General features: G+C 36.4%; 1 protein-coding gene across 2 annotated transcripts in view; it reads right to left on the minus strand.

Moving 5' to 3' along the window:
• The window catches only part of Herpud2 (HERPUD family member 2), a 51,651-nt gene that overhangs the window by 26,872 nt on the left and 10,801 nt on the right, over positions 1-13,978 (minus strand). For both annotated transcript variants that reach the window (XM_021172410.1, XM_029481476.1), the window contains exons 2-4: positions 6,073-6,150; positions 3,448-3,561; positions 463-614 (exon numbers count right to left, since the gene is read on the minus strand). In XM_021172410.1, the coding sequence (XP_021028069.1) occupies positions 463-614; positions 3,448-3,561; positions 6,073-6,150 (344 nt within the window). The remainder of the gene's footprint in view (positions 1-462; positions 615-3,447; positions 3,562-6,072; positions 6,151-13,978) is intronic.

The raw sequence follows: 13,978 nt of genomic DNA on the forward strand, positions 1-13,978 counted from the left end.
ACTTAGTGAATTTTTCAAAAAGCAAAACAAAGAAATACATGAAGTTAGGGAAGAGGGCATGTTGGTGAACATGGGGGTGAGTTATGGGGGAAATATTTCACTGTATAATATACGAAATTTTGAAAAAATATAACAACTTGTCTACTCATTCAGTCAATCAACTGTATACTGTTATTATACAATACACTTAGTTAGCATTTAATATTCTTTGCTGGGGGGTCAAAAAATATTCTTTGCTACTTTCTGTTTTGTTGCTATTTTTTTTAGCTTCTCACTTTTAGTAGTTGCCTAGTTTTATTTCTATTACATGTATTTATAAATAAAGCATGTGAAAATACTTGAAAAATAAGTAAATAAATTTCAAATGTACTTTAATAATCAAAAAATACTATCATGAAAAAAATCAAAAGTTAATGTTATAAATAATTTTTTTACAGGACCCTAATTATAATTTTCACTTACCCTTGGATTACATATGGAAACTGATGACTCTGGGCTGGGTCAGTCTGTGCTTGTGAAAGGGTACGCTGTCTCAATCCTTCTGAAGAACCAGTAACTAATGACAAACTCTCCTGACTGGGTGATGGAGTTGTTGAATCCGAATGGTCTGAATTCTACAAACAAGGAAGCAAACAAACAAATGAACAAAAAAGTAATTATATCTTGCTAAACATGTATTTATAAAATCCCTCTGTAAATTAACTGAATTTTAGAAACTGATTTGAATCTCATATCCAACAAAACATACTTTAATTTTAATAAGACTAAAAAGGTCAGAAAGCCAAGACTGTAATAGTATTGCACTTATCAGTTAGAAAACAGAATAACAATCTACAAAAAAAAATTACATACAAAACTATGCAGATCAAACTATACCACACAAAGCTCCTTTCACAATGGCTAACATGTAAGAAGTGTCACTAAGGCCACCAATTTCTAGTCATTTGAACTGTCACTATATGCCAGACATCTTGGAACATACATGGTTACCACTATCTGGCAGAATGAGGGAAACGAGGAAACGCAGGAATCTACACTCTCTGTTATATCTGACACTAACTAACAAGGTACATAATGTTAACAAGCCTTTAAAGGTCTCTATCTCCCCGCCTTAGAAAAAAACAAGACTGCCCTAGATTTTAAGACTGTTCTCAACTTCTGTCACTCTATAAATGCCACAAACAATTTTGTTTTTACAAGTTAACAAGATATTAGGATATTAGTGCTTAGGCAATGATCAAATGATTCGGTAAATACAACTTTGAAAAGTTCAATGAGTAACTGTTGGGAAATTTGGTTTTCAAGCTTTTTATACATTTAAAACATGATCACATTTTGTATAAATTATAGCACTCTCATCTTGAAAAGTTAGATACAGTGTTATTTTTAAGTCCTTCTAAGCTTGTTAAAATTTTAACTGCCTCCTGATAGGCAGAGTGTCTTTTAGAATTTCTATCTTCCTATTTTCTGTCCAGTGAAAAGTCCGAAGCACACAGGTCTCTTGCCAAATAACAAAACATTTTTTAAAGAAGTTATTTAATGAAAAACTGATGCCTAATACTTTTTTAAGGAGTATGATTCTTTAGGACATAACTAAGGCTTTTTAAAAATTAAACATTAGCCGGGCGTGGTGGCGCATGCCTTTAATCCCAGCACTCGGGAGGCAGAGGTAGGCGGATTTCTGAGTTCGAGGCCAGCCTGGTCTACAGTGTGAGTTCCAGGACAGCCAAGGCTACACAGAGAAACCCTGTCTCGGAAACAAAACAAAACAAAAAAAAAATTAAACATTAAATTAAATTAAATCAAACATTAAGATGTTATCCACTAGCATGATTAATAGAAAAGACTATATTTCAACACAGTCAAATTTCTCTAAAACTAATTACTTCTGAACTTATTAGGCAATTGTTCTATGATTATATTTATTATTTTCAGATCTCTTTGAAATTCTGAACCATGAAATTTGGGGGAAATTAAACTTTACTATGATAATTTTTACACTTTCATAACACTGAAAAAATATACATGCTTATGACATAAAATATGGCCAAGAAACCACATGCTCAGTCAACAAAATTGTAACACATTTGTGTCAAAAAACTACATAAAAATATCCATGCTAGTCCAGAATTTGCCCCTTCTCATGCCAAGGAAGGAAAAATTCATATTCAATTCAATAGAAGCTCAATTTCCATGGCTGGTTCCACAGAAGAGATACTGACATGGCAATTTCAGAATCTTGTTTCCTTCTCAAAGGATTAGTTATATAGATTATATTAAGAGATCTCTCAGCTAGTTTACCCTACTGATCACCTCTGCCTTGACATTTTGATTGAATCTTAACAGAGGAAATCTCTTTAGCACAACCAAAGTTCCCTGCCTAGCAAGAAGTATAAAGAATACTTCCATCAGAGAGGGACTGGTGTGGCTCAGTTGGCAAACTGCTGGCCTGAAATGCATGAGGCACTAGGTTCGATTCTGAGCTCCGGCTCCATATAAAATTGGAGGCTAATCAGGGCTTCAAGAGACCCTGTCTCTAAAGCACACAAAAAAAACATAAAAGGACAAGAATGCTTCCATCAGTCTTGATCCTCTCACCCTCAAAACTAAACTCCTGAAAGGTTCCAAAACAATTCTGGGCAGAAATGAATATTTAATTATGTAAAAGCTAAATATATTAAGTAATTCTCCTCCCCTATTCATTGTGAATACCTTAATCTAGTAATTCAAAAACAAAACATCAACAACAAAACCTCAAGGTCTTTGGCCAAGTAATGTACTTTAGGGAAATTTAGGTCACTTCGATTTAAGTAGTTTAAATCACTTTGAATAAAAAATATATTTTATAACAATATTTCTAAAACCTTACTAGCCTAAAGATCTATATGTCTACATCAGTATTCTATTTCCAGAGTATTTTAGTAATTAAATCTGTAAGGTTGGCTCCATTGCTGACTTGTCCACTCATCAAATTATAACTCACAGTGAACACAGGCTTCGAAGCACTATTGTGTATCTAAACAAATGTTAAACGTCATATTCTAACTTTTCCAAACAACCTCGCTGAGTGTGGTGGCACAGGCCTCTGATCCCAGGAACTGGGAAGTAGAAGGGGTGGATGAGCAGTTCAAGGCCAGCCTCAGCTATACAATGAATTTAAAACCAGCCAAAGTTACATGAGACCCGCTACCAGAAAAAAAAAAAAAAAAAAAAAATCAAACAATGATCAGAAACAAAATAAACCTACAAACACCAAGTGTTCTGGTTTTTTATTCAGTTTAGTTTGTTTTACTTGTGTATTTGTCCTTTGTTGTGATAAGGACTGAACACACAGCCTCACATGTCAGGCAAGTGCTGTACTGTGGAACTATACCCCAGCCCTCTATGTTTTCAGAACAGAAAGAGAATCCAGAAAGTTCAACGTTTACTCCCCTCAAGATCACTCACAGAGCTGGTGCTGGATGCCTGTGCTTCGTGACTTCCTCTATCGGTGCTGGATTTTGGAGAACTGGGAGGACTCCGAGAAGCACAGACTAGATGAACCATATGATACTCATCTTGCTAAAATTAAAGGAAAATGTACAGTTTAAAGTCACTAGCTAAGCTGAACTACTTAAGACTTAAATTCCTTTCCTTTCTAGCCCAGCTATTTTGTTAGCAATAAATTGTTCAGTGTTTGGAGATAAATGGATTGGCCATTTTAATGCGTGAGGGCCTTCTGAATTCAATATTTTCTCTCCATGCTTGAAGAGTTGTTTAAATATCCAATAATTTCTATGTTAACAGTACCTGGCATACATAAAGCAGGCTTGAAGCAACACATAGTACAGAATTTTATCAACACAAACTATTATTTCACTATAAAAGCATGTAGTTAGTATCTTACTAACAATATAAGCATGGCCTTGATGTTTCAGGACTTTGACTAGTGAAATACTTTGGTTACTTAAATATACTGATGAAAGAAACGCAATCTCATTTGCCTTAATTTTAGCAAAGTGAAGTATAGCTTTTTATTGCTTTCCAAATTAAGCTAACATTTTTTATCTATAACATTTATAAGCAGATAAAGAGCATATACTTGAATTTTATTCTGTAAATATTCTGTATTATTTTCACAAGTTTACAGATGAGGGAACACATTCTAAATAATGACTCAGTTGGTCTTTATGCTTTCGTGAGATTGCATACACATTTATAAATGACAAAGCTGATAACCGAGAAAACAACTAAGAAAAACATCAGAATGACATATGAGTTACATGAGACCCTGCACATGAGCAGGGTGGGTGGGCGGAGTCAAGAAAGATGCTTGGAGTGAGGACTGGAGACTTATCAACTTCCAGAAACCTTAAAGAAACTTAGGACACTGCTAACAGACCAAGCAAGTGCACTGGGGCACAATGACAGACATACACGAAAGTCTCCTGCATATAACTGAGAAGCATAAACCACAGTTGCTTTAGGAGTCTAGAGGATGAACTTCATAGGGCTATGCAGCTTAAGGAGAGGTTTCAGACAGATAGCATGAGGTGGTTTTTCTTGATATAGAGAATCTCTCCATTTCTGAGCAGGGAATACTAAAAATGTCCATTGTGTATCCCTATAAAGCCAGTGCCAATTATCCTACTAATAACGGTTACTCACAGCATCCATCCACTTTCAGGAAATACATCTATGGGATATTTTAAAACTAAACAGTAGGCAGCGCCAATGGCAACATTTTACAAAACAAAACAAAAACTTTAAGAGAAACAGTTCAAAGAACTATTTAAAATGTAACATGGCCCAAAGTGCTTGACCTAAGGTCTACAACAATCTTTTGAGAGTATTTCAAGCTGTTATTCAGAAAACAATGAACAATAAATGCATCTGTATTTCAAAAAGCAGACCACATAACAGTTTTTAAACAGGAAAACAAAACAACTTTAGAGATGCTCACTGGTAGAGCTCTTCCTAGCTTATGCAAAATCCTGAGGATAATCCCAATATCACAAAATCAAAACAGAAAATAGAAACAATGAATAGGGGAGCATGGCTTAGAACTATTCCATATGATACCATAATGGTGGAAACAAACGACACATTTGTCAAAATCCATACGTCATGCATCATCTAGAGTGGTAACTATGAGTATGCATAATTTTGAGCGATAGTATCCACTGATCACAACAGATAAACCACTAAAGCTGGGTGTGACAGCTGGGCAAGGCTACACAATGAGGGGAAGTGGATTAGAAATCTTTGTGCTGTAAACACACTAAAATATTACTTAAGCAGAAGAAATATACTGACATTATATTTTAAGCTTCCCATGCTAGAGAGATGCCTCAGCTGTTAAGGGCTGGCTCACAACCAAAACATATTATGTTTCCTGCAAGTGATTATAAACAGAGAACAGATCAGGAATACCTACATTATGAGTTACATTAAAAAGCCAAGCACAAAATACAAAGCTATTCAATTTCGCTGTAGTCACAAACAAAAAGTAGCATACCAAGAGTAAGAAGTTCTAAAAGTAAAAACTTTACAAGGGACAATGAGCTAAAAAGTGCCATTAAATAACCAGGATCCAAGTTGATTGTCAAAACCTACCCTGAAATGGACTCCGCTCCACCTGAGCATCAGCACTTACATTCTGGTGGCAGATGTGCCATTGAGGTGTTTTACATTCTGGTAGCAAATATGCCACTGATGTGTCATACAATTTACTTTCCTAGAAATTAAACTCCTAACTCAAACAATTTTCATTGAAATGTCACACGGCCCAACTGAAAACAGATTTAAAGAGATGTTCTCAATCTTTAACTGCTGTAAATACTCTACTCCTACAGCCCTGACAAGCCAATGTTTTCTACTAAAAGATGAAACACACATCTGTTACCCCATACAGACTTAGCTCAGACGGGCATGCAAAACTGTTAGCCAAACAACCTCTATATTCTGCTGTTTTATTGCTTTCTTACTTATCTTTATCTGTTCTGCTACCCACAGGAGTTGATGAACTACATTAGTTAGACAAAATTTGAGAGACAGCTTCTCTCGCTCTGCTAAGGTGGAAGGAGAGCTTACTTTTCTGAGGATGTCTTTCAGCTGCAGATGGTCAGGAAGCAGTCTGCCAGAATACACCAACCTCTGGTCCTTTGTCAACTAGAAATGAGATAGAAGAAACAAGTCAGCTTTTTAATTACATAAATTTAAGGTCAGGGATAACACGACTAGATATGGATAAAACTAAACTCTCCTTGGGAACAAATAATCAGAAAACACGTATGTTAAGATTTTTTTAGCCTAGGTTCTGCTGAAGGCACTCAAAGCAGAGAAAACGGCAGCATATCCATAACCAAACAACATGTAGATCGCCACCATAAAACTTGACAAAAAGGAGCCGGGTGTGGTGGCGCACACCTTTAATCCCAGCACTTGGGAGGCAGAGGCAGGTGGAGTTCTGAGTTCAAGGCCAGCCTGGTCTACAGAGTGAGTTCTAGGACAGCCAGGGCTACACAGAGAAACCCTGTCTCGAAAAAAAGAAAAAAAAAAAAAAAAAGAACAAACAAACAAACAAAAAAAAACCCCACTTGACAAAAAGGAAAACTAGAAGTCTGTTTAATCAGATGTAATGAAGTGCTCTTAACTAAAGCCTGCAAGTCCATATAAATGGAAAACCAAAGGACTTTCTATCACTAGTCAATAGAAGATACATTTTTAAGATCACCAGTTATTTTTAATTGTTTTTGTCAGTACTTTTTAAATATAAAATATATATAGATTTAGTTTCTTCCTCCCAAATATAATACTGACAAACTGATTGGTCTTAATTGAAAGCCATTTGTATTTAACTGTTCCTGCCACTCATAATATCTACACACACTCAAAACTGCAAAACCAACCCAAAAGAAAATTCAACCCAGTCCATGGAGATTCACCTCTACATGTAATCCTAATAGCAATGTTCTGGTTGGCTCTGTAACACTTTGTACTTCATGATATATCTGCTAAAGTTCACACTGTTAGCACTATTTAAAATTAGTGTGTTTCTTAGTCCCTATAAGGCCTATTTGCAAACCATTCCTTGAATTCTATGAAAACAATTTATTAGCCATATCAAATGTAAATTCAAAATCCAATCCAAGTTATAAATATAATTTTAAACAACATGTACTTTCAGCATGGCTACTGCAAGAGTCATATATCTAAAAGTCATAATAGATATTGTCATGGGTGAGTGAGATGTATAGTTCAGGCATTCTTAGACACCGAAGATACTAGAAAAAAAATGCAGTTATCCTTTCATGATGCCTAACTGATAGACATGATTTTAGTGTGCTATATCTAAAATGCAACATGCCAATTCTTGTATTAAACAAATACAAAGTTTTTTTTTAATGCCAAATCTTGAAATTTCTACCCAGTACATAAAAATTGAATAGAGCTCTATGACATTGGAAAAATATATTTGGTCTTCATCTCATTTCCTGCCATTTAACCTCTCTCTAATATCCTTTCTCTAGAACAGTGGTTCTCAACCTTCTTAATGCTTCAACCTTTTAATACAGTTCCTCATGTTATAGTGGCCTCAACCATAAAATTATTTTCATAGCTACTTCATAACTGTAATTTTGCTGTGATGAATCATAATGTAAGTATGTGATATGCAAGATATCTGCTAGCAAACCCAATGAAAAAGGGTCGTTCAACTCCCAAAAGGGGTCACAACCCGCAGGATTATGGACTGAGGAGAATCACTCCTCTAGATTTTGTTTGCTAATGAGATAACTGGTATCTAGAGAGCAATAGTCTTGGGATAAGGCTTGGTTTCCAGGGGAACCATCCCTGTGATTAAGAGTTGTCACTTCCTGTCTCAATCTCCAGAAAGAGGGTCCAATTTGAGTTAACGAATGGTTAGTGATTTGATCAACTATACTTATTTCCATAAAAGACCAAAAGGACTGAGTCCCAAGAGTTTCTGGATAGCTAACAGGAAAACAAGTAGAAATGTCACATACTTCCCCATATGTAGCATGCCCAGCTATCTACCCAGCTTGATCCTTTATCCCCTAATGGCAAGTAGGTACAAGAGTTTAAGGCCCACCTAAGAAATATTTTGAACAGCAAAAATTGGTCTTGAGGGGCTTAAAAATAAAGGGATACAAAGTTGGGTGGATAAAGAAGAGGGGAGTATATCTGGTAAGAAATGGTGGTTAAATATTATCAAAACATATATGAGAGTTGAAAAACTAATAAAATTAATTTCTTTTCTAAAAATGTAAGGGTGCACAGAAATTCATCATGCTCCCGTCCCCCATATTTCACCCTATGCAGCTCTTCCCACTGGCTATCCAGCTAAATCTTTGTCCTTTGTAGTAACTGTTCAAGAAACCCCATCTGAAGAAGGAACGAGAAGGGACAGACCTGTGGTGCTTAGACCTGGGATCTGACAGTTCATCTTCAGAAATAAACTGAATTAGATGACATACAGCTGGTGTCTTCAGAGAAGTTTTCACACATTGTAGTGACTAGAAGTCACAAAGTATTTTGAATTGAATGCTCTGATACTAAGAGAAAGCAAGTTTCTTATTCTATAGCCTACAGGCAGTGAATGGTAAATTATATATGTACAAGTTCATGCTAAGTAAGCTAAGCAATGAGTCGCTATTGGCCAAAAGAACACTAGAGAAGTTCATTTTGTAAGTATTATGGCATTATAAACCATCATTTTTCCACCAAACATTTAATTAGTACATATTTGTGTGTTATACAATCATTTGACCTAAAGAACAGTCCTTGTGCAAGACTTTTTTATTTACTTCAATATAAAAATTCCCTTGCACAAAGTGGATGGAATGGAAAGAACCACTACCACGTTAAAAAAAGAAAAGAGGACTCTCGTGTATTCATCATCAACAACTGACATTCTACAGTTCTTAATCTATCCCTGTCCTCTCTGCTCCCTCAAAACCTCACCTCTAGAAGAGTACATTAGATCAAATACATGTCTTTTGTCATTTGATTTGGTACAATCTCTAGGGAATTTTGCTTTTTAATGACAAGACTGCTACATCCAATCATGCAGCTTAATGTTTCTCACTACCCTAAAAATTTCTTAAAGATGGTTTGACTCAAAACTCAAACAAGAGTCATGTACAATTGAGTTATATCTCTTTAATCTTTTTTTTTTTTTTTTTGAGACAAGATCTTACGTAGCCTAGGTAGGTCCCAAGCTTTCTACATAGTGACAGATGACCTTGTCGACTCATCCTCCTGTGCTCTATATATAGCTGCAAATTAGCTTGAATTTCTGGTCCCCTTTTCTACACTTCCCACGTAAGCATTGGGATTATAAGTGTGTGGCACCATGTCAGGAATGCTAGGCAAACATTTTACTACCTGACCGATATCCCCCAAACGTTTCCACTTTCTTTCCATTTGTCCTATGTATTTTTTAAATATTTATTTATTTTATGCTTATGAGTACACTGCAGCTGTCTTCAGACACACCAGAAGAGGGCATCAGATCCCATTACAGATGGTTGTGAGCCACCATGTGGTTACTGGGAATTGTACTCAGGGCCTCTGGAAGAACAGTCAGTGCTCTTAACCTCTGAGCCATCTCTCCAGCCCGATGCCCTGTGTATTTTTAAAGGAAGTCATCCTATCTGTCTTACAACTACATTCTGTCCTGTATGAGCCAAATTTATCCCCTGGTATTCTACACTATAATAGTTAGTGTGGGAAGGTAAACTGGACTCAGATTAAGGTCTTTGACAGAGTAGTTTGTAATAGTGTTATGTACTTCCTGCACATCACTGATACTGGCACAGAGATTAGGATGGTGAGTGATACTGAGTCTGTTCAGTGGTTCTGATGTTGCCAGATTGATGTGTCCCTGAAAAACTTCCTATCTGCCTTACGAGTTACCTACAGAGTTGCTCAGATCCATTCTTTTATTAGGAGTAGGAAACTTACTTGCTTAACTCCGTAATTCTTTCTGGTTTTAGTATGACTGTTCCAGAACTTTATCTCATTAACTATGTGATTATCCCGTCTCTAGAAAGAAAACAACCACAATATACCACTACTTCCTTTGTCAGTTTTCGGGGTGACTGCCCCAAGCAATCTCCAGAATGACCAGTGAAGTACTGATGGTTTTTTCCTTTGGTGTCATTATGAGTTCACAGAATTTTATGGTTTTGGATACTCTTTTTTTTTTTCCCCCAATTAACCTCAGACTGCACCATCTTTGACCACTAGGAACCCCTTTAAATTTACTCCAGTGTCATTTGACATGATCTGTACCTGCTCTAATGGTTTCCTTACTTGCAAATACAACATGCCCTTAGGTTCAGCTTCTACATTTTCCAATGAGGCCTAGGATTGCACTGAACAGATACCTAATTCTTTTTCATTCAAATTGTACCTAAAGACAAAGTCTGAGACTTCGGAGTAGTTACTTTTGTCTTTGGTGAGCAAAGCTACAAAATAAGTTCTTACTTTTTAGGGGGAAAATAAACCCTGAGTTCAGACTGTATTTTCTATTTCACCTTTTCGCTTATTTGTCTCTTCCCTCGCCTTTAAAACTATGCTTGTTAATGGCATTAATAAGCTATTTTAAAATTGTTCTTATTTTATTTATAATCTCAAAATTATAATCACAAAACTTCTACAAACGATTTGAATGAAGTCTAAGATTCCTGATAGTTTGTCCCCTGTCCCTATCTTTAAGTTAAATACCAGTAGGGTCAAGCAAAATACTGAGCTCCATCTGGGAGTTACAATACCACCTGCCAGGTAAACTATGCCACTGGTACAACAGTGGCATGACTGCTGTAGGTTCTGATTGGATGTGGGGCACACACCATAGTAATACATCATGCCTACTGCTGAGAACCTGGTGATAGACCCACCTCAAGGCTAAAAAGGTCAGAGTCCCTAGGAGGGAATCTGCTACTGTTGTTTTCCTAAATGTATATGGTGTTGAACTACCTTTTAAATATTTATGTTTAAGCCAAATTAGTGCTGTTCTCAACCTTGTCAGAGAAGCTTCTGTGTGCAGTGGGAAACAGTTAATTTAGACTCATAGCTGGTCAAAGGGCTGAGAATATAAGACTGATGCGAGTTCAGTCTGAAACAGGACATTTGTATTGCCTCCCTTCAACAAGACTCAGGAAAACATTGTAGATGAGGGGATGCACAGCATACAAAAGCTAGAGACAGGAAAGAATCATTAAAGACTATCTCCTGGACATGATATGGCTAGGCAGCCACAAATCTACAGCAGCAGAGGCCACCCGAACAAGACTGGGCCGGGGAAGGATTCATTAGCCCACTCCTCCTTGAGGGGCTATGAACAGTTAATGGTTGCCAGAAAGGGAGCAGCATACTAGTCAGTGGTATAAGTATTTATAAGTGCCCTTTGTTCAAGTAAATAAAATTCCAGTCCCCTTATAACTTCTCATTATATGAATATACATATATAGTTCTCTTTTGCTTCTTACATAAAAGGCAGGAAACCAACTGTGTTTATTTTCTGATGTCTTGCTTTCTCAGTATATCCCGCAGATAACACCTTAGGCGTACACAAATAGCTTCAAAATACTTTTTGACAAATCTATAATATTCTATTGTACCTAAGTGCCAATACATTTATGTATATTTATTCAAATGTTTCCAGGCTTCTGATATACAGGGACCTTCTCCCACATTAGTCTATTTATCTCTGCACTCCTTGCAAAGAACCCTACCAAAAGATCACTAGGAATGCCAGTGAACACTGTAATGTAACAAAAACAATCTTGGTAGAATAACGGCTATCAAAAACAAACAAACCAAAAAAAAAAAAAAACCCAAAACACTACAAACCAAACCTAACTGGAATAGACTCAAGAGAAAAGAAAAGCAATATAATAAAACAGTAAGTATATGAAACTAACAGGGCACTTTAGAGAAAGGAGATGGATTTTCAAGAGAAAAACAGATTCTAGAGAAGGTCAGTTCCTGAATTTTTTCTTTTGTGGTTTTGGCTCAAAATTTCTTCTTTTTTTTTTTTTTTAAAGAAAGAAATAACATTTGTATGCCAAAATGAAGGGTCTAATAGAAAGAAAAAAATTGCAGAATAGAAAATATAGAATACCAAGAGCAACATTGTTGATTTGCTACTAGCAACTGGGTAATGGGGTCTTGTGTGAAGGGGATGGACTCACTGAATATAGTGCAGGTATATATATTATGAGTTAGGAAAAGTGTACAAGATCCTATACCCACCACCCTGTGCCTTGAATTTCTAATCTAGGAAAGGAGGATAAAAACAGTATTTATTGCATAGGCTGGAGTTTAAGAACACAAGATATATTGACCTCTTAAGCAAAGCACAACTTTCAGGGATCCACAGATGTCCATTTCTGGTATCTGTATCCCATGGTTTCACGACACACCACAGGAATCTGTGAAACTGCTGGGAAGTTATGTCTAGCATTAAAGCAAACGTTCAGGATGTTCAGGAACACAACTGACACAAAAACAAGCTTGGCTAAAGCTACAACTGGCTGAACAAGAAAGTCTTGACCCGCACTAAAGCAACTTCTCAGTCTCTGTTTCAAATGGTGTTTCTAATAACAACACAAGTCTTTAACCTCCTCTGACTTTTTGCCAACATTAAAATGTTTTTCTCTCTGTACAATGTCCAAAGCTTAAGTCATTTAACCTTGGATTTTTTAGTGGAAAACACCATGTTTACCAACTGCTTCTAAGTAAGTGACCTGTATATTATCTACTTGCATTCTAAATAGAGTATCTACACTTTTATTAAAACTGTAAGAGTAATGGAATTAATCAGAAACTATTGCTTCTGAGAAATAAAAATGTTAGAAAATGCAGTATTAAGGATCACTGACACATACACACACATACATACAGACACACATACTTCCAGTATAATCCACTAATCTATTCAATGTTAATAATACATATTATGTACATTAGAAAATCAATTTTATAATGTAGACTAAGATTTTCCTAGAGGCAGTAGTTTGAGACACTTCAGTCTTCAGAAGCACATGCATAAAAAACTTACAGTATAAGTTACAACGTATTTAGCAGTATTACTCATGTTAAAACTCAAGTCTTAGGACTGTGGAGACCGCTCAGTCAGTAAAATGAAGAATGAATTCACGAAGGAAGACCTGAGTCTGGATACCTAGCACCCACAGAAATCTCGGCACAGCAACAAACACCTGCAATCCCAATGCTTTAGTACTGCTATTATAAAATACTGTCCAAAAATCCTGAAGAGATAAGGGTTTAATTTATCTTACAACTGCAAGTCACACTCCATCACTGAGAAAGGGCAGGAAGTTGGAGTCAGGAAGTAGAGCAGAGAGTCCAGGTGAAGGCTGCCAACTAGGCTTGTTTTCCATGGCTCACTCAGCGTGTTTTTATACAACCCACAAGCACCTGCTCAGAAGTGGCACTGCCCACAGCTGCCTGAGCCTTCCCACACTGATCTTTAACTAAGGAAATGGCCAGACTTACCTACAGACCAAATGTCTCTGATGGAGACATTTTCTCAATTGAAGTTACTTCTACCCAGATGACCTTAACTTGTGTCAAGATAACAACAAAATAAACACAAACAAAACACAAAAACAAAAATCCTAATCAGAACACAGCTTTTGCACAGGTCCCAAGTTCTGTTCCCAGAATCCACTTGAGTGTCTCACAATTGCCTATAACTCTAGCTACACAAAGCCTAGAAATTAAATTTAAAAATTAATAACTAAAGTACTAAAATTTCATGATAACTATAGAGTTACCATCCAGACTATTAATAGTGACTTCTATATCAAAGATAAAGTTTCAAAATCAAGTATTTTTAAGAATTCCTAGCCGGGCGTGGTGGCGCAAGCCTTTAATCCCAGCACTTGGGAGGCAGAGGCAGAGGCAGAGGCAGGCGGATCTCTGAGTTCGAGGCCAGCCTGGTCTA

The sequence above is a fragment of the Mus caroli genome, chromosome 9 (genome assembly GCF_900094665.2).
Source record: "Mus caroli chromosome 9, CAROLI_EIJ_v1.1, whole genome shotgun sequence".
Taxonomy (NCBI): Eukaryota; Metazoa; Chordata; class Mammalia; order Rodentia; family Muridae; genus Mus; species Mus caroli.